The following is a 20,556-nucleotide window of genomic DNA, read 5'->3' as shown; positions in this document are numbered from 1 at the left end:
AGTGGTTTTGCTAAAATAGACACCAGTTTTCTTTAATTTTAATATTTGGCAGAGAAACTGTTTCTGTAACTAGCACTTACTCACATAACTAATATATAATAGTCAAAGCCTAGTTTAATATCCAAGTGTTTTATCCACAGATGATTTACCACAAATAACACGACCATAATAAGGTTTCCCAAAAAAGTGTAAGTAAATCATGTTTGATGTAGCTTTAGTTAGACGTCTCTAACAGAAATCGCAGAAGGATTTTCTTTCTTTCCTCAAATATTGGATGACCGTGTAACTTATCTTCCATATGGGGATACTTTAAGAGTAACATCATGATGATGATGATGATGAATGATACTGCCACCAGGGTAACATGCATGAACCTAAACATTTAGTCACCCTACCTAAGGAGAACAATTATAATAAGAACTAGCCATTCATATTATGATTTTTGTGGTTCTTACTCAGGAGAAGTAAAGTACAGTGTCAGTTTGCACAGAAACAAAGGTTAGATCCTAGAGGTTATTTCCTATGACACATCCTCAGGGGAACAAATGTCCTAATTCTGATATACTACAACAAATAAGCAGAAACTTACCTCTGGTTTGGGGACAAAAGCTCGTCCTGGAATTGTAAAGATGTGTCGAACATTGCAGAGGTACTGAGCCATAACAGAGAGGCGACTACGTTGTTTGCTTCCTGTATTGGCTGTAAGTCTCTAGAGAGAGACAAAAATGAATTTTAGCAAATAATTAGTCCAGCCTGATTAGATGAAAAAGAGTGAACATTTCATTATTTCTGAACACTAGGTGGACTTTTTGAGGCAAATTTGAAAAGGGTAGGCTATCTGACACATGACACACAGCAAACATGGGGAATATTTTCCTCCAACATCAACAGAAGTACACCTAAGAAGTGTGATTTATGTCATACATAATGAACTATAAAAATAAGAACATTTGCTCTACCACTGGCTGTTGCGATTTTCGAACCACTGTTATATTCGATAGCAGAAGGTCCTACATAAAGCAAGCAATCAATACTTGATGAAGAAATTAGCAAGCATAATGAAAAATGAAAGATGCTTAAGTACTTAATTTTCTGAATTACCCCAACATATGAATGAACATTTTAAATGGTATACTTTTCTTCACTTAATATACTAAAACCGTGAGTATTCAGAACCCTTGGGGAATTGGCTGTTCTTGACAAACAATGTTTGTAAAAACCTAGTAATTTATTCTTTTAAGCACTCAAACATTTCTGTTTTGCAATTAATTAGGTATATTTAAATTAATTCATAAATGCAATGCAATTTCAATTAAAAGTCCAACAGGATTTTAAAAATTAACTTCCATATGTATTATATATATATATTTAAAATTGAATTCCATGTAAAATTTATATAAGGCCAAGAATGGCCAGGACACTCCTGAAGAATACCAGCAATGATAGGGGACCTCACCCTACCAGACATCAAAATTGATGCAGGCACAGACAGATCAATAAAACAAATGCCTTAGAAACAGACCCAAGCACATGTAGATATCTAGCACATGATAGATGTGATGTAGCAACTGCTAACAGAAAAAGAAGGATCATTCAATAAGTGACACTGGAATAATTAGATACCTATAGGAGAAAACAGTAGGTCCCTATCTCATACCATAACCAAAAATAAACGCTAAACAAATTAACAATAAGTGAAAAGCAAAACTTTAAAATTTTTATAAGTAAATATCTATGACCTCCATGGTAGGGAAGAATTTCCTAAAGATGCAAAGGCAGAGCTATATATGAAAAGACATATATATATATATATATGCTATATAAGAAAAGATATACATATATGTATATGTGTGTCTTTTTTAAAATTTTATTTTATATGTTTATGTATGTCTTTTTTTAAAATTTTGCTCTTGGCTGGGAACAGTGGCTCATGCCTATAATTCCAGTGCTTTGGGAAGCCAAAACAGGAGGATTGCCAGAGGCCAGGAATTCAAGACCAGCCTGGGCAACACAGCAAGACGCCCTCCTCAATAACAACAACCACCACCACCATACTTTATTATAGTGTTCAGAGTACAGATGAAATTCCTATACATCAATAATCATAAGGTAAACAGCTAATAGAATATATAAGGCAACTCACACAAGAGAAATCCAAATAAACCATAATATAAACTATGCTCTACCACAGTACAAAATAGGAATATGCAAATTAGAACATTAGATATAATTTCATACACATGAAATGAACATTTAAAAAAAAACTAATAGAACCTGATATTGGAGAATATCTGCAGCTACAGGAAGTTTCAGATACTGCTACTGAGAGAGGAAATCTGTACAAGCATTTGTAGCATAATTTGGCAATATAGAGCTGAAGCTGTATAAAACCTCATGACCCTCTAGGTCTCTAAGAACATATCCTAGAGCACAGCGTACATAGGCGATAGGTAAAAAAGTGTTCATTATGGCATTATGTGTAATGTCAAAAAGTGAAAAAAAAATAAAAATTCATCAACAGGTGAATGAAAAAATAAACTGTGATAATTTTGATAATGGAATATGAAACAATAGTTAAAATGAATAGCAAGTGTTATCCACATAGATTGAATCCCAAAATGGAATAAAAAACAACCAAGTCACAGAAAATTTGTATAGTATAATGCTATTTGTATAAAATCTTGAAAAGATTACTATCATTTACTTTCTCTCAGAGAGAGAGAGAGAGAGAGAGAGTGTGTGTGTGTGTGTGGTGTATTTATCTGCAGTACAAGGAGAAAATACGCATGGAAATAATGACGATGAAGTTTAAGATAGTACAACTCATAGGAGGGAAAGAAAGAGGGTAGAAGAGGGCTCCAAACATATCAACAATATTTTATTTCTTTAAAAAAGATATAAAAATATGGCAATATGTTAAAACTGAACAGAGCTGAATGGTGGGTAAAAAAACTTAGGGATGCTTATCTTTCTAAAATGTATCTTGCTTCTCTGTGTTCTTAAGAGTTCAAAGGACATTCTAACCCTCTTCTGAATGATTTGGGGGCAACATTACAAACAGCAACGATTACTGGAATAATCCTGGGGCTAGGCAGGCAGGCAGGGGGCCCCACTGCTCAACAGTAGAAGCCACAGTGCTTTTTGAGCTGTGTTTGCAGCTGTCGGATTTGCTCTTTCCCGCTTCACTGCAATGCACCCACATAGTCTAATCACTTCTTTTCCTCTGCTGCTTGTAGCCTGCTGTGGACATGAAAACCATATAATTTACCTTATTAGAGCTTCGCCTTAAGGAAGATTAAAATATAGGTTCTGTGTGAGATATGGAAGAAACTTCCTATAGGCAAAGTTATCGACTGTACTCAAAGCCAACCTTTCATTTCATATCCCTTTCCCCTGACCTTTTTATTTTACACTGTCTGGCTCTTGTCTGTTTGGAGAGTTGAAATTACTGGGATGCCGTATTCAAGATTAAGTGATGAGCTACTATAGCATATAAGACAAAATATAATCTTTCTTACTAAAATGTAAAACTAAGACACATACACTCTCATGAAGCTACAAAAAATGACAGAAGTAGAGATTTAAGTTAAAGAATAAGCTTATGGATCAAGTGGTCAAAAATATTTCTAGTTCTTTGTAAGTAAAAAAGGAGCTTAATCTTACAACTGGCAGAAAATTCAAAATGCATTGCAAATTTTCATATGAAACTGGCACAATTCAAAAAAGATCTTATTTAAGTATATTTCACTTAGAATGCTATGTACACATCTAGAAACGTCAGGGGAATGTGCGTCCTAATCCATTAACTTGACCCATTCAGTTCAATCTTCGTAGCATATATCCCCAGGCTGTAGAGACGAAAACACGCGAATCATGTATTTCAATCTAGAAGAAATCAGCACACATAGCTGTCCCTAATTTATTAAGGAAAAATTCAAATCACAGACCCGAAAGGTCTACAAAAGATTTCATTCAAATCTAGCATAAAACTTAAATGGTCTGTCAACCTCAAATATACATTACTGTTTCTGTGAGAGAGATACTACAGGAAAAGCTAGGAAATTTCAACATCCATTACAAGATAGATGATTTTAGCAAAAAAAAGGTCAGGAAACCAAACCAGTTAATTTTTCATTAAAAGGAAACCTCTAACCCTTGAGCTTTTAAAAAGCATTTTGATGGAGTATGAGAAAAACAAGGGGTCAAAGAATTTACAAGGACAGTGTTTTTTTTTTTTTTTCTTATTAATCTAAAATAATTTTAAGTACAAGGAGAAAAATCAGGCTTATACTTGAGAAGCTACACAGCCATATAGCAGGGACAATGAGAACTATGTAATGTAATTAACGGAGAGGTGACTCTCTCCCTGCTTGGGATGTGCCCATAAACAGCCAGGGTCCTCTGGAGATGGCAGAAGAAAAAGAGGCTGATGGTGGACTCAGAAAGAAAAGAACACTGGGCCAGTAACATCGAGAACTTGCACATCATGACTTTAGCAGAAAACACACTACTTGTACTCAAGTTCAGCTTTCCCTGTAACTACTCCATGACTTTCTGGAAGGCATTGAACCCTTTTGAGACTCGGTTCATCATTTATATTAATAAACGAGGTTAGATGGGATTAGCTGTCACTTACTGTTTAACAGTCTGATTATATTTTATGAGCTGTAACTTTATATTGTCTATATGTCCCTTAATGCATATGAGCTGAATTCTTACATTTAGATCCTGTAGTCCTAGAGACAGAAATAAGACGACAGTGCTCATTTATTTCTGTTTTGTAATTCACAAAGCCAAACAAAGTAAATGTTAAAAAGGGCTTTCTGTGGCTAAAACACAAAATTACATATACAACCATGTCAAGAGCAAATGGCATGTAAGAAAATGCTGCTATATGAAAAGGTTTGAATTAGTGTCCCTGCCCAAATCTCATGTCAAATTGTAATCCCCAACGTTGGAGGAGGGGCCTGGTGAAAGGTGACTGGATCAAGGGGGCAGATTTCCCTCTTGCTGTTCTTATGACAGTGAGTTGGTTCTTACAAGAACAGGTTGTTGTAAAGTGTGTAGCACCTGCCGCTTTCCTTCTGTTCCAGCCACATAAGCTGTACCTGCTTCCCCTTCACGTTCTGCCATGACTGTAAGTTTCCTGAGGCCTCCCTAGCTGTGCTTCCTGTAGAGTTGCAGAAACATGAGCCAATTAAACCTCTTTTTTTAAAAATAAATAAATAAATAAATTACCCAGTCTCAGTATCTCTTTATAGTAGTGCACAGAATGGACTAATATGCTATATATTCTCCCACTGAAACTTTCACTTGCAAAATGTGAAAATCAGAGGACCAGTGTTACCCAGACTTCTAAGGCATTCTATAAATTAGACTCGATATAAACTCTTCTCAATATTCATGGTAAAATTTCACTAAAAGCAACCATTTTTTGTTCAAAAGAATTGCATATGGTGAAGTCGAAGTAACACTATTATTAATAACCACAACTGACATTCTGAGTCACTGAAATTACTCCACCTCTTAAGCCTCTGTTTCTTTGTGTTTCCCCCGACACAAATAGAGTACATAGTATTTTGTATCTCTATTATGTACTCAAGAGCAGAAATACCAAAATAATCATGTCAGCTGAGAAAAATAAATTCACAGATGTGGTATAATAAGAAATATATTTGGACTTTGTCCTGGTTCCTTGCATACACCTTCTAAAGCCCTTGAAATTTCCTGAGTGATAGGCATGTCTTGTTTTAAATTCACAAGTCCCCCAGAGTTTACAGTAATGAGATAACTTAGGATGAGGCCTCTAGGCAGCTCAAGATGGGGCTGGCCACAGAGACCAATTGATCACCCATGACTTAAGTGCAGGTAACGTGTTTCCCTGAGTTTTTGAGCCATTCTGACAAGTGATCCAACCTGAGGAGGGGGTCATGGGAATCTTTAATTTATTTTATAGCTGGTCGCTCAGAACTCCTAGAGGCCCAGATTTGTGACTGTCATCTGAAGTGAGGGGCAGTTTTGTGGGAACTGGCCCTTAACTTGTGGGCTCTAACACTAAAAACAAGTGGATAGTATCAGAATTGAATGAAACTGCAGGATGCCCTGCTGGTGTCTGGAGAATCGAGAGATTGCTTGGTGTGGAAAACACCCACACATCTGGTGTCAGAAGTTGTGTAAGTGCAGAGGAAACAAGAATAGTTTCTGTCAGAACCAACATATCCAAAGGTTGAGAAAAACGACAAAGAAAACTCAGCATGGGCCCAATTCAAACCAATCCAAGAGAATTAGCAGGTTCATGAAGAGGAAATGGCAAAGACCTTACGGAAAGTGGTGACATCGTCCCAGGCTTCCTAACAAACACGAAAGGGTCCTACATTTTTATGATGGGAAGTTCCAAGACTCCTGAGAGAAATATTTTATGGCCAAATAATCTAAAGGAAAGTTTTTCAACAATGGCATGACTGACATCTTGGGCTAATGTTGGGTGCTTCTTCGCTGTGGGAGGCTCTGCTGTGCACTGAAGAATGCTTCACAGCATCCCGAACCTTCTATCCACTAGAGACCAGAAGCCCCCTCCCGGGTTGTGACAACGAAAAACACCTCAGACACTGCCAAATGCCCCTGAGGAGCGGATAAGGCTAAAGTGCCCTCGTTGGAAATGATTTCCCTAAACGGGAACAAGGGTAAAAAGAGAGGGATAGATCTAAGAAATGAAATTCATATGATACACTCAAATTATCTGAGAGGAAGGCATTTAAAGAATTAAACTTATGTAGTAGTAGAGTCTATTGATTTCAAACAAATTCTGGTATTAAAAAGTTTTGTTCTGAAACAACAATAAAGCTGAGTAAGTCATAGGAAACAATGGTTTGCATAAACAAGGTCACTGAAATGGAAAGGAGATGAGCCTTAGATGCCCAGCCTGCAGAGGACTGGAGGCCCTTCTCGGGCTCCAGCAGAGGCAGTGGGCAGCTCAAACTGAGCCTAGAGGTCTCCTGGGCTCGGGGAGCCAGAGCTGGAGATCTGGGAGGCCTCAGTAGGCAGAATTTGTGGGGCAGACTACCAAAGATATGGAAAACGCACACACACGGTGCTCACACATGTGCAGGAGCAGGGGGTGGGGGAGACAGGAACAGGAGAGGGAGAGAGAATGTGAGGCAGAGCTCCTGAGGTAGCAAAAGGGCCCCCCAAGTCCCCTGCTGAGCACTGATCTGCAGGTGGCTGAGGCTTGGGAGCCTGAACTAGAACCAGGGGAAGGCAGGAACAACTGGGGTTCAAATGGCTCAAGAGGCCCCAAAACATGCAGGGCGTTGGGTGCCTTCCTCAGAAAGGTCATGATGTGGTACTGGGGCTCAATTAGCCCCAAATTAAAAGCTACCCTGGATTCACCAGAACAATACAAGCCTCAAGCAATCTTATCCATGTGTCAAAAGAAACCCAGCACTCAACCCAATACCACAAAATCCAGCCCTCATCAGCATTAAAAACAATAAAACTCTCACAATACCTGATGTTACGTCAGAAATTACCAGGCTTTCAAAGAAACAGAAAAATGGAACCTATAACAAGGAGGGGGAAATCAATTACTAAAAGAGTACAGAAATGACAGAGATAATGAAATTAGCAGGCAAGGGTCTTAAAACAGCTACTTTATTTATTTGTTCATTTTTTTGAGACAGGGTCTTGCTCTGTCGCCCAGGCTGGAGTGCAATGACGTGATCAAGGCTCACTGCAATTTGATCTTCTGGGCTCAGGTATCCTCCTGCTTCAGCCTCCTGAGTAGCTGAGACCACAGGCATGCAGCACTGGACCTGGCTAATTTTTTATGTATTTTTTGTAGAGACAAGGTCTCCCTATGTTACCCAGGCTGGTCTCGAACTCTGGGTTCAAGCAATCCTCCCACCTTGGCCTCCCAAAGTGTTGAGATTATAGGTATGAGCCAGCATGCCTGGCCAAAACACCTACTTTAAATATCACACCTACATACAAAACTGCCAAGGAAGGCATGAACATAATGAGGACAGAAAGAGAAGATCCAAAGACCCAGATAGAATTTACAGAGATAATTTTTTTTCATAAGAGTTAACCAAATATCCATGCATTTACTTAATTCTTTCCTCACTGCTGATTTTTGATCTGACCATTATCAGATACTGCTAAGGTGTCTGCATCGGACTTTCTAGTCTAGTAATTGCTCTGTCACGTGCTACTTCTCATACTGCTTTAATTATTAAAGCTTCACCATACATTTTAGCATATGACAAGGAAGTCTTCTCTCAGCACTCTCCTTTTTCAACACTTCTTACGTATTCTTGCAGGTCTATTACTCCAGATGATCCTTAGAACTGCGTATTTCAAGATAAATTCTTCGAGGATTATAATTAGAGATACAGAATTCTTGGAAAAAATTAGCATCTTTACAATAATCATTCTGGGGCTATGATATTTCTCCTGATTTATCTCAGTGACCTTGAGATTCTCGGTTAGGTTTTATAGTTATTTTTATATGTCTCTCATTTTTTCTTAGGTTTTCAAAATAATTATTTATCTCCAAATAATATTTTTGTACTTCTCATTCCAATAATGGTATATTTCCCTTGATTCACTCCCTGTTATATTTAGTTTTCTATTTTTTTTTTAATCATGAATTCAATCTTAAACTCTCCTGAGTTTTTGTAACTTTTTTTGACTATATGCAAACTTGACAGTAGTTTTATCAAATTCACCTTTTAATTGGCTCCAATCTGGACTGGCTGTTCTGCCTGAGGACTCCTTTCTGTCTGTCCTGTAGGGGAGGCCCTCTCCTTCCTGGATTTCATGTCATTTTTTTCTTGATGTCTCTAATCAGACCAATGCTTCTAGGTCTCTAACCAGACCAATGCTGACAGAGGTGCTGACAGGGATCAATGAGGATTGACTATCGTGAGTAAATGGAGTTAGGTTAATTGGGACCCATATGCTAAAAATAGTAAAAATGGCTTCTACTCCACTATACAGAGAGATCAACCCCAAGGGGACTATAGATATAAATGTGAAAGGTGAACATAAAGCTTCTAGAAGATAACAGAAGAATATCTTCATGAACTCAAGATATAAAAAAGGGTTTCCTCAATAAAACACAAAAAGCACTAGACATAAATTTAAAATTAAGAATGCTTGCTCTTCAAAAGACACCATAAAAAGAAAATAACAACATGCCTTAGAGTAGAAGAAATGCTCAACACATTTAACTAACGACTAGTATGAAGAGTATTAAAGAGTATGTGAGAACTCCTCCAAATCAGTAAGAAAAAGATAAGCAACCCAAAAGAAAGGTGAGCAAAAAGCAAGCACTAAAAACAAGTAACCCGAAAGGCCAGTAAACACAATAGTGCCCAATTTTGCTACAAATCAGCAAGGACAAAATAAAACACAATGACATTCCATTACCCTCAGATTAATAAAAATGTACAAGTCTGGCAATACTGAGTACTGGCAAGAATATGGAACAAAATGAACTCATACATGCTGCTGGTGGGAATATAAACAGGCATGATGATTTCAGAGATCAATGTAGCATTATCTATGCAGGGGTGAAGATTTGCAGTTCTACTCCCAGGTAAATACCCTAGAGAAATGTTGCCCATGTGCCCCAACTGACATAGTATGGAATGTTTATGACAGTTTTGTTTGTAAAAACAGAACACTGAAACTAATTCAAGGTACCGGAACATGAGAATGAATAGGTAAGAGATCTTACACAGTCAAATAGTGGGTAGTATATATAGCTACCTAAATAAACTACAGTCATGAGCAACGTCAGTGAATCCGATAATGTTCAGGATAAAAAGAACACATACTATATGAATGAACCCAGTTGTCAAAAGTGGACAAAACTAAAGTGTATTCATCATAGGAATATAAATCTATGTGATAAGACTATGCAAGGGAATTAATCCAAAATTCACAGTAGTGATCACCTTAGTAGCATGGGATGGAAAGGAGAAATCAGAGTGAGGGATACAATGGGGTATCAAAGGTACCGGTGATTCAATTATCCATGTGCGGGGGTGGGGATTCAGGAGTTCCCTTTATTAAGCCATCTATGTACATTATACAGTCATCCTTCGGTATCTGTGGGTTCCATATCCATGGATCCAACCAACCCCAGATCAAAAATATTCAGGGAATAAAAAAAGGATGGTTGCATCTGTACTGAACATATATAGATTTTTCCCTTATCATTATTCCCCAAATAATACAGTGTAACAACTATTTATAAAACATTCATACTGTCTTAGGTATTACAAATAATCTAGAGATGATTTAAAGTAAATGGGATGATATGCATAGGTTATATGCAAATACTACACTGTTTGACATCAGGGACTCGCGCACCTGTAGATTTTGGTATTTGCGGGGGTTCTGGAATCAATTCCCTACGGATACCAACTGATGGCTGTATACTCTTGTACTTGTATGTCATAATAACATTTTTTCTAAAAACCACTTAAGAGTCTGCACATCCCTCCTTATACCTCTGCAGCTCAAAAACCACCCTTGACTACCCTGGAGGGTTTACTTTCTCGAGTGAACCCAGAACACTTCCACCATGGGAATGCAGGCATAGCAGGCTTCGCTGAGGTGAGGGATGAAGTGCAATTTATATGCTGAATAATGAGAGCCTCAATCCCCTTCTTTTTCTCAGCTCCAACGTGATTATCACATTCTTTTTCTTTCCCCCTCGAGACAGAGTCTTGCTCTGTCACCCAAGCTGGAGTGCAGTGGTGCAATTCTGGCTCACTGCAACCTCTGCCACCCAGGTCAAGCAATTCTCCTGGCTCAGCCTCCTGAGTAGCTGGGATTACAGGCGCCCACCACCACACCCAGCTAATTTCTTTTTTCTTTTTTTTTTTTGTATTTTTAGTAGAGACGGGGTTTCACCATGTTGGCCAGGCTGGTCTCAAACTCCTGACCTCACGATCCACCTGCCTCGGCCTCCCAAAGTGCTGGAATTTCAGGCATAAGTCACCATGCCCGGCCAATTATCATATTCTTTAACTGCCATGCCATTAAGCCTAAAGGATCAATTTCAAGGTATCACGTGCCAATCCTGGGTATGGTCAACAGGGCATTGCTTTTGTCTTTCTCCAGTGGCATCGATGGCTATTGCATCCCTGTGTTTACCACACTACTTCCTTGGCTATCACACATCATTCAGGTTGTCCCAGAAGCTCACAGCGGTTACGTCTGTCATCATCATCACAGTCTTAACTTTTGGCTGAGCTGCTGCTGGGTTTTTGTGTGTGTAATAAGATATTAACTTAGAAAACACAGACTGTGGTAAAAATGCAGTATTATTATTTTGCTTTGGAATTTGAACGTGTGATAAAAATAGTCACAAAAAGTTAAAACTTACCTCTGCTACTTCCTTTTGAAAAGTCAAAGTCATCTGAGTTCTGCCATAAATAAAAGGTCCATCTCTACAGGAAATATTTTCAAGCCACTTGATAATCAGTGGAGTTGAAACACTAAAAGGCAGATTTCCAATAATATGTACATTTGGAGGATCTGGTGGCAGAGGAAAAAACAACCTGAAATGATTCCATCAATATATTCTGAATAAAATTTCAGTGACAAGTAAAATCAGACTGGATATTAATAGCATCAAACAAAAATACATAAACAGACATGGCTAAATATTTTTCATTTCACTTATTATTCAAAAGCAACGTTTTCTCACAATCGGCTTTGGATTATTGAGGAAAAAATTATACTTAATTACTGCTCAGTTACTCAGAGAAAGTCCTTGAATTTCTGGCCTAGGAAATACATGAGAAAGAGTTGGCTTGAGAAAAAAGAGAATTTATTTTGGACATGATGAGATTAAAGTGCCTATGGGACACCTAGATGAAGCTGTCACAGGTCAGATGCCCAGGAAGGGGGTACAGGCAGCATATAAAGATGTGAATGTCTGCAATACATAGGTGGTAAGTGAAACCACAGGAATGGAGTAATCTGGCAAATCTGCCCAAAAAGAAAAACCCCAGAAACAACAATATGTACAAAGTGGGTAGAAAAATAACCACCAGCTAAGAATAGTTAGAAAAAGTTCACAAATGTAAAAGGAAAAACAGGAGGGGCTGGTATCGGGGAGAAAAACAGCAAATCCTCCGGAAGACTATGGATTACAGTCAAATGAATGTGGAAGAACTCAGTCAGATAAGGTTTGAAACAGGTAATGAGGAAGGCACTGTGGTTCCAGTGCGGCTGGGCTGGGGCAGAAACCTGAAGGCTGTATGCTAAGAACAGGAGGGCCTGTTAGCTGGCGGAGACTGCGAGTGCGGCCCATCTGAAGGAGTCTGGTCATGGGGGAGGCCAGAGACATGGGGGCAGCCAGATGTGGAGGCACCCTAAGCCCTCCTCCGTTTGTTCTGAGAGTCTGTTATAGGAAGAAACATACCCTATTTATCTATGCATTCTGAAGGGCTGCACACAGCAGGTACCCAATAAACACTGCCTGTGAATGAAGACTGCCTTGGTTGCTCACTGAATGTGAAAAATAATAGAAAAAGTTAAAACAGAGGCTTGGGCATGGCTCAGTTTACTAAAGCACTTCTTTTTCCCCACTATTTGGAACAAATAACAATTCACAGTTTACCCTATCCTTATATGGTATCACAAAAAATGATAAGTTTATTTGCACAGAATTCAAAACATTTAGAAATTTGAGACAAATGAATTAGAATTAAGAAAAAGTAACTAGATTTTATAATTTGGAAGCAGGAAGCAAGAGAAAATTGTAATACACATTATTTAATTCTGTTCAGATAATTTTAAATATAAACATAAAACATCTGTAATAAATGTATCATAACATGAACACCATAAAAGAGATGTTTATAACTACCCAAAAGCACTTACCATCTTCCCAGGGTCTTTTAAGACTTTCTGAAAAAGCCTTTTCTACCTTAAATGTCAAGACATCTCCATGAACAATTCTCAGTTTCCCAGGTGCTGCCTCAGAAAGCATCTATTTTATAAAAAGATCAGTCAAGTGAGCTCATATACTTATGAAAGTAACAAAACTAAACTTTTTAAACCTGTGCATTTAAAAAATCAGTTAAAAAAGTCAGAGACTAGGGGTGATCATTAATGAACAAATACTACATCATGTCTATTGCAAAAGACAACGGTGGTGTTTCATTTTAACACATATGAATGATTAGGGATAGTAACAGACAGTACAACACTAGCTTACAGTTTTACAAAGATATTAGTGTAATTTTGACCCTCAGGATGACATTATTTCTGCATAGATTTAGCATAAACTCACTCCTAACAATAAGTTTTTAAATTAGAGACTAAGGACATTATCATGAAATATGGATAATTAATCAGGAGTCAACTATATGAAAGATAAGCTTAATTTAACTAAATCTTCATAGCCTAAATATATACAAAGGATTCTACATATCATCAAGATCTGTAACTTAATAGATGGGTAGATTTAGCCAAGTAGAAAGTCACCTGTCGATGCCAGTCTCCACTTGGCACTCCGAGATACTCCTCTGAGCAGAGCATCCCTAATCTTAATATTTGTTGATCCACAGCCCTTATCGACCTATGAATTACCCTGGATGTTTTAACAATAGCTACTTCCCAACCTATTTCCACCTACTAACCATTTGCTTTCTTTCCTTTTCCTTCTGTCTTTGTGAGCAAAAAGGGGGGAAAAAGCACTTTTTCTTTTGTAATCTTTTTCTTCTTCATTCCACCTACCCTACCATCATACTCTCACAGTACTGAAGAGTTGGCACTTAATTCAAAAAACTTTATAGCTAAGTCATCTATAAATTCATATTGTGTTAAATGCCCCATACCCAACACAAAACTTGATTCTTGAAGACCTTCGTTACATATTAAAGTCTCTGAGCTTATAAATTTTAAAAGGCAGGAGTGAATATATCAATGAGAAGAAATATCACTATAAGGTAGATTTCAAGGGAAGAAGTGACTTTCTTCCCACATTAAGTCAGAGCTCAGAGAACCTTGGCTTCAACTCAGTTGCCAAGATTCTAGAATGTGCCTAGCACTGGATAGGGATGGCGAACAGGCTCAAAGGGAACATTTGCCCTGAGCCTACCTTGGTCCTAATTCTCTGGGTCCATTAAAGCTGATTTTTTTTCTCCTAACACCTCTCCTTGCCCAACTCATACAACCAAGAGGGAGGATAAACAAGATGATCACAGAAGCCAGAGAGGAGACACTGGACCAAGAAACATGGCTTGTGGATTAGTCCACCTTTGGGGTTAACACTGTGCTGTGCACCTGCCTCTTTACAGCACTTACAAACTGTATCTCAATTTCCCCTGCAACGACATATGCTCCTTAAGGTCAGGACCCATTTCCTAGCTACCTTTATAGCCCCTGTAGCTACAGCAATGCACGGTGAGTGTTTAATACATATTTAAGAAGAAGTGCATGAATAAGTGAATGACCAAAAGGCATTCAGGTCTTTGTAAAGCTGGAAACTTTCTCTTTTAGCCTGGGAGATCCAATTTTGTACGGTCTAGAAAATTGCAAAGATTTACTTTACAAGCCAATCAGGCAGATTTATACAAATAATCTTTCAGAAATAAATAGTTGAAGTGCCTCTACTGGTAAGAGGCTAAACATATTTTAAGTCTGGAAATCATCTAGTTTGATATGTTTAGCCATGGTAGTTTAGCAAAAATAATCACATGCCTCTGATATTAATATACTTATGGATTATTTTAAATTACCACTCGTTACTAAAACTTGATCTGGTGAGTTCCAGGCAATACATCTTGGAAAATATAACAATTTCAATATACTAAAAATTTAAAAAGAGACAGCTCTCTATGTGGCATGCTCTTAATGTATAAAACCACATATTTAATCACAGCACTTACCGTCAACGGAAAATGCTAAAATTTTTTCTATAATTATGTTTCACAAAGTTAAGACAAAACAAATCAGCGTGCCAAAAACAAAGAGGCAAAACTAAAAGCTTATGTCTCATGATGTCAATATATGGAAAGTACTTAATAATTAGTAGTTAGGACTAAAACACAACAAAACAATGTAAAATTGGCTCTTTGTCATTAACTTATATGCTCTGATAATCACATTTCAAACGTTAACTTTTCCCACACTGACAGGTACAACTGCATATCTAAAAGCTAATATAACATAAATAAATTTACCTTCCTTTCCTAGGTTTTGTTTTTGTTTTTTGTTTGGTTTTTGAGATGGAATCTTGCTCTGCTGCCTAGGCTGGAGTGCAGTGGCGCAATCTTGGCTCACTGCAACCTCCGCTCCCAGGATTCTGGCAATTCTCTTGCCTCAGCCTCCCTAGGAGATGGAATTACAGATGTGCGTTACCACGCCTGGCTAATTTTTGTATTATTAGTAGAGACGAAGTTTCACCGTGTTGGCCAGGCTGGTCTCTAACTCCTGACTTCAAGTGATCCGCCTGCCTTGGCCTCCCAAAGTGCTTGGATTACAGGTGTGAGCCACTATACCCAGTTCCTTTCCTAGGTTTAAAACTACATTTCTTTTGGGTTCCCGTTCACTTTTCAATCTCAGTCAATGACAAACCAAATCCTCCCCACACTTTAAAACGTGCACCTCCTTCTTGACAATTTGTAGCTTGATCTACTTTGCAACTCCCCACTGCAGAAGGAATGAATGCTGGTGTTAACAGATTTATGTGAAGTCCTAAAAGCAAGTATGGGGAAAAAGTGCTAGACAGACTAAATTGATATTATGATTATTGACAGTACCCTTTTAAACACTTCAAATGATATTATGCAATGACACACAAAGACTTTCTAGCCAACCAGTAACAGAAATGTTTTCACTACCATAATGATATATGGGGTATGGTGAAGGAGTGGGAAAAATCACTATTATATGCATTCAAGAATAACAATGGAGCATTACACTTCAAAACCCTGGAGGTGTTATCACAGAATGTGCTTAAAGGCACAGCCAATCACAAATGCAGGCACCAGATTACAGCCAAATGAGTACTTTTACAGACACTCTCAAATGGTTCTTTTCACTTTTATTTTAGTGTTCAATTCTATATTCTTCCAAAATGAGATGTATGCCAGTTTAGAGTAAAAGGCATCATTACACAAGGCTATAAAAGAAGAAACCGAAAACCAAACCATGAAGAAGGGAAGCATACACGTAAAACACAAGAGCTAACAATCCTGACAATCGTGAGAGCTGATTTACATAATGAAATATACAATTTTTGCTTTTCAATAGTAGTTGTACCAAGACTCCAAGAGATAATTTTTTTCCTGGTATTATGCTTTGCAAAGGGCACATGAAACAATGTCATAAACAATGCCTTTAATAAAAGTTAAAATACAAATGTAGAAGCATCTTTCTGTGGCCATTTAAAAAAACCTCTCCTCTAATCAAAGTCTTAGTGAAAGCTCCTCTGCAGGGGGCAACTAATTGTGGTTCGGCTAGGCAGTTTTTTGTTGATTTTACTGGATAAGGAAATAATTTATACAATTCTTAGAACTTACACAAAATTATCAATTCCTTAAGAAAGAAGAAATACTACACCGAATAGCTATTTTGTACATTTTGTCACCTTCTCATGTAAGGGGTTCATGGCAGCCAACACTGTAGTTACATTAATTATCTTCTTCCTGATTTGCCACATAGTAGGGCCCAAATTTGAAACAGGGCTGGGCAAAACTGTTAAGCAAATTGTATGAGAAGGAAATAATCTATAGTATAAAATATAGTAGTTGAAAGACAAAATTTGTATTCTTATATATAACACATATAAAAGTACTGCTTTTTATTCATAAAAAAATAAAGATGTTAAAACAGACTTTTCAGACTTTTAGAGAGGTCACAGCATGATGTCAAAATGTCAATTAGCTTGCTTTATTTTAGTATGTAAAATAACTTGAATTGTATTAAAAATGTACATTTTCAGACTTTTCAGTATTTTAAATTTATGAACAGAGCAAAAACAAACAGAAATCACATAACCACTCGTATCTTAAATGATACTAAAAATATCTAAAAATATTTTTATAGGAATTTTAAGTTTGTTGGACATTTCAATGTCATTATCAAATCTTTCACTCTCTTTTTTAAATTTGACATTAGATTTGTATTAGTCCGTTCTCATGCTGTGAATAAAGACATACCCGAGCCTGGGTAATTTACAAAGGAGAGAAGTTTAATTGACTCGCAGTTCAGCATGGCTAAGGAGGCCTCAGGAAACTTACACTCATGGTGGAAGGGGAAGTAAACATGTCCTTCTTCACATGGCGGGAGCAAGGAGAAGTGCCAAACAAAAGGGAGAAACACCCCTTATAAAAACCATCAGATCTCATGAGAACTCACTCACTATCACAAAAACAGCAGCATCAGAGTAACTGCCCCCATGATTCAATTACCTCCCACTGGGTCCCTACCACGACACATGGGGATTATGGGAACTACAGCTCAAGATGAGATTTGAGTAGGGACACAGCCAAGCCATACTGGATTTTATTCTATTTGCTTGTTTTATTTTTAATTGACACACAATAATTGTATGTTCTCACCACAAAGAAATGATGTTTGAGGTGGATATGCTAATTATCCTAATTTTATCATTATACATTGTACACAATGTACAGGTACGCTAACTACGTAACCGTCTTCCTTAGGCCACTGTATAGGGAGGCTATATTGCACAATCCTCTTCCTTAGGCCAAGAACACTGAACCAAATTTCACCCTTTTCTTGATGACCTGGGGTCACTGTTGCCATTAGAATAATGACAGATGCTAATTATGATATGCTTCTACACACGTGTACAATATGATAAAATTAGGATAATTAGCATATCCACTTCAAACTTTTATCTTTTCTTTGTGGTGAAAACATTTAAAATTCTCTCTTCTAGCTATTTTGAAATACACTATATATTGTCATTAACTTAGTCACCCTACTGTGCAACAGAATGGTATTGCACAGCAGAACTTATTCCTCCCATCTAACGATAACTTTGTACCTGTTGACCAGCCTCTCTATCCCCACCTCCCTTGCTTGCTTTTTAAGCAGGATCTGAACACCTAAGTAGAGTATAGACTCATTTGCTTAGCCTCATCAAGGAATTAGATGTTTTATTTAGTAAATTTTCTATTCAATAAATGTTTATTCCTTTAAGTGTTAACATTTTTAAATAAGAAACATATAGAAGAAAATCTTTCTAAACTATATTGCAGAATCCTCTTCCTTAGGTCCAGAACACTGAACCAAATTTCACTCTTTTTTTGATGACCTAGGGTTATTGTTGTCTTTAGAATAATGGCCTCAACAGTTATGAAGGTGTTTTTGCTACCCTATTATTATTATTGTTTCTTCTGTCTTTATATTTGTCCTTTATAGCTTTCTGTCACTGTAACAACTATTACTTCTTACAGTTGTCAGTGGACCTGCTTCTACCACTGATCTCTGTACTTCTACTTTGTATGGACTAAAAAGTCACTTTGGCTGTAAGCCACTTTTTGCTTATTTGTTGAGTTTTGTCTATGTTACAATTAACTATGGTAACATCAAGTAAGTTACATGTATAAAGTAAGTAGTTATGTCACAACAGCAAGGTAGGCAATCTTCCTGTTTAAAAAATTTGTTAGAAATTAAAGAATTTCAAAACTTCATTATCTCTAATTAAAAATAGCTCTTTCTGCCTGGATGCTGAAATTACCTCATATGTCTCTTTATAAGATGGCTGGAAGGGGAATAATTAAAATAGCAACTATTACTGGCTACTGGGATTATGCCAGGGTCTTTACATCCATTTCTACCCATCCTTGCAATACCCACAGAAGAGAACTATTATTCCCATGCTGCAGATGAGAAAGTTGAAGCTAAAAAAGGTTCAATAGCAAGCTTAAGGTCACGAAGCTAGTAGGTGGCCTATCTGAGATTTGGTCACTAGACTATTTGATGCTCAATCCCATGAACTTTCCACTATGCCAATGAAGTGGAAATAATCAGTGTTTACCTACTAAAAAAACCCAAAGGTTAGGAGTCCGAGGCACGTGAATCACCTGAGTTCAGGAGTTCGAGACCAGCCTGGCCAACATGGAGAAACCCAGTCTCTATTAAAAATACAAAAAATTAGATGGGCGTGGTGGTGGGCGCCTGTAATTCCAGCTAATCGGGAGGCTGAGGCAGGAGAATCGCTTGAGCCTGGGAGGTGGAGCTTGCAGTGAGCCAAGATCGTGCCACTGCATTCCAGCCTGGGCAACAAGAGCAAAACTCTGCCTCAAAAAACAAACCAACCAACCAATCAACCAACCAACCAACCAACCAACCAACCAACCAACCAACCAACGGCAATACTAACAATACAATGACTTACTTTCTGTCTCCAAAAATTCTTCAAAACCACATCATTTAATGGTTAAGAAGAATCCTGAAACTTCCTACTCTGACAAAGATGGAGTCTAAGGGACCAGGCACATTCTCCTGCCTTAAACCAATTTAAAAAATGGAGAAAATAGAAGAAACAACAATTTTCAGACATTAGAGAGCAAAAAGCACAGGAAAACCTACAGATCCAAGAAGCTCAATGAATTCTACAGGTGGTTGTTGGTGAAACAACAGACCTATAGATAAATAGAACAGAATTGGAAGTTCAGAAATAAACTGACACACGTAAAGTCAGCTGATTTTTGACAATAGTACCAAGACAATTCAATGAGGAAAAGACAGTATTTTCAACAAATGGTATTAAAAAAGAACCTAAACCTTACGTCACACAATATGCAAGAATTAGCTCAAAATGTATCAAAGACCTAAATGTAAAAACTAAAATTATAAAATACCTCAAAGAAAACATATGAGAAATTTTTAGTGATCTTGGTTTGGCAAATATTTTAAAAATAAGACATAAAAAGCATAAAATCTAGAAGAAAAAACTGATAAATTGCACTTCATAAACATGACATTTCTGCTCTTCAAAAGACAGTTATGAAAATAAAAAGGTAAGCCACAGCCGAGAAAACATCTGCAAAATCTGTATCTGACAAAGCCTCAGATCCGAACTATATAAATATCTCTTAAAATTCAATAATAAGACAAAAAAAGTAAAAGTACTAAAAATATTTGAACAAATAACTCCCCAAAGAAGATACAAAGATGGCAAATAAGCACATCATATGTCCAGTATCATTACCTGTTAGGGAAACACAACTAAAAACCACAAGAGGATACCGTTACATATTCACTAGGATGGCTAAAATTAAAAAGACTGACCATGCCAAGTCTCAGCAAGCACGTGGAGCAACGGGAACTCTGAAGTACAACTGGTGGGAATGTAACATGGCACAGTCATCTTATAAAACAATTTGGTAGTTCCATAAAAAGTATAATATACGTCTACCACAGGACCCGGATATTCTACACAGGACCAGGATATTCTACTCCTAGGTTTTTACTCAAGAGAAATGGAAGTGTGTATCCACACAAACACTTGCATATGAATGTTCATAAAAGCTTTATTACAGTATAAGAGCC

The 20,556-nt window shown here is 37.4% G+C and overlaps 1 protein-coding gene across 1 annotated transcript in view; it reads right to left on the bottom strand.

The window, feature by feature from the left end:
* TFB1M (transcription factor B1, mitochondrial) overlaps positions 1 to 20,556 on the bottom strand; it is a 65,168-nt gene that overhangs the window by 31,134 nt on the left and 13,478 nt on the right. The window contains exons 4-6 of the mRNA XM_025381329.1: positions 12,904 to 13,012; positions 11,399 to 11,550; positions 590 to 709 (exon numbers count right to left, since the gene is read on the bottom strand). Coding sequence (XP_025237114.1) covers positions 590 to 709; positions 11,399 to 11,550; positions 12,904 to 13,012 — 381 coding nt within the window. The remainder of the gene's footprint in view (positions 1 to 589; positions 710 to 11,398; positions 11,551 to 12,903; positions 13,013 to 20,556) is intronic.

This window comes from Theropithecus gelada, chromosome 4 (genome assembly GCF_003255815.1).
Source record: "Theropithecus gelada isolate Dixy chromosome 4, Tgel_1.0, whole genome shotgun sequence".
NCBI lineage: Eukaryota > Metazoa > Chordata > Mammalia > Primates > Cercopithecidae > Theropithecus > Theropithecus gelada.
The sequence above is the reverse complement of the archived record's forward strand: the minus strand, read 5'-3'. Positions and strand labels throughout refer to the sequence as shown.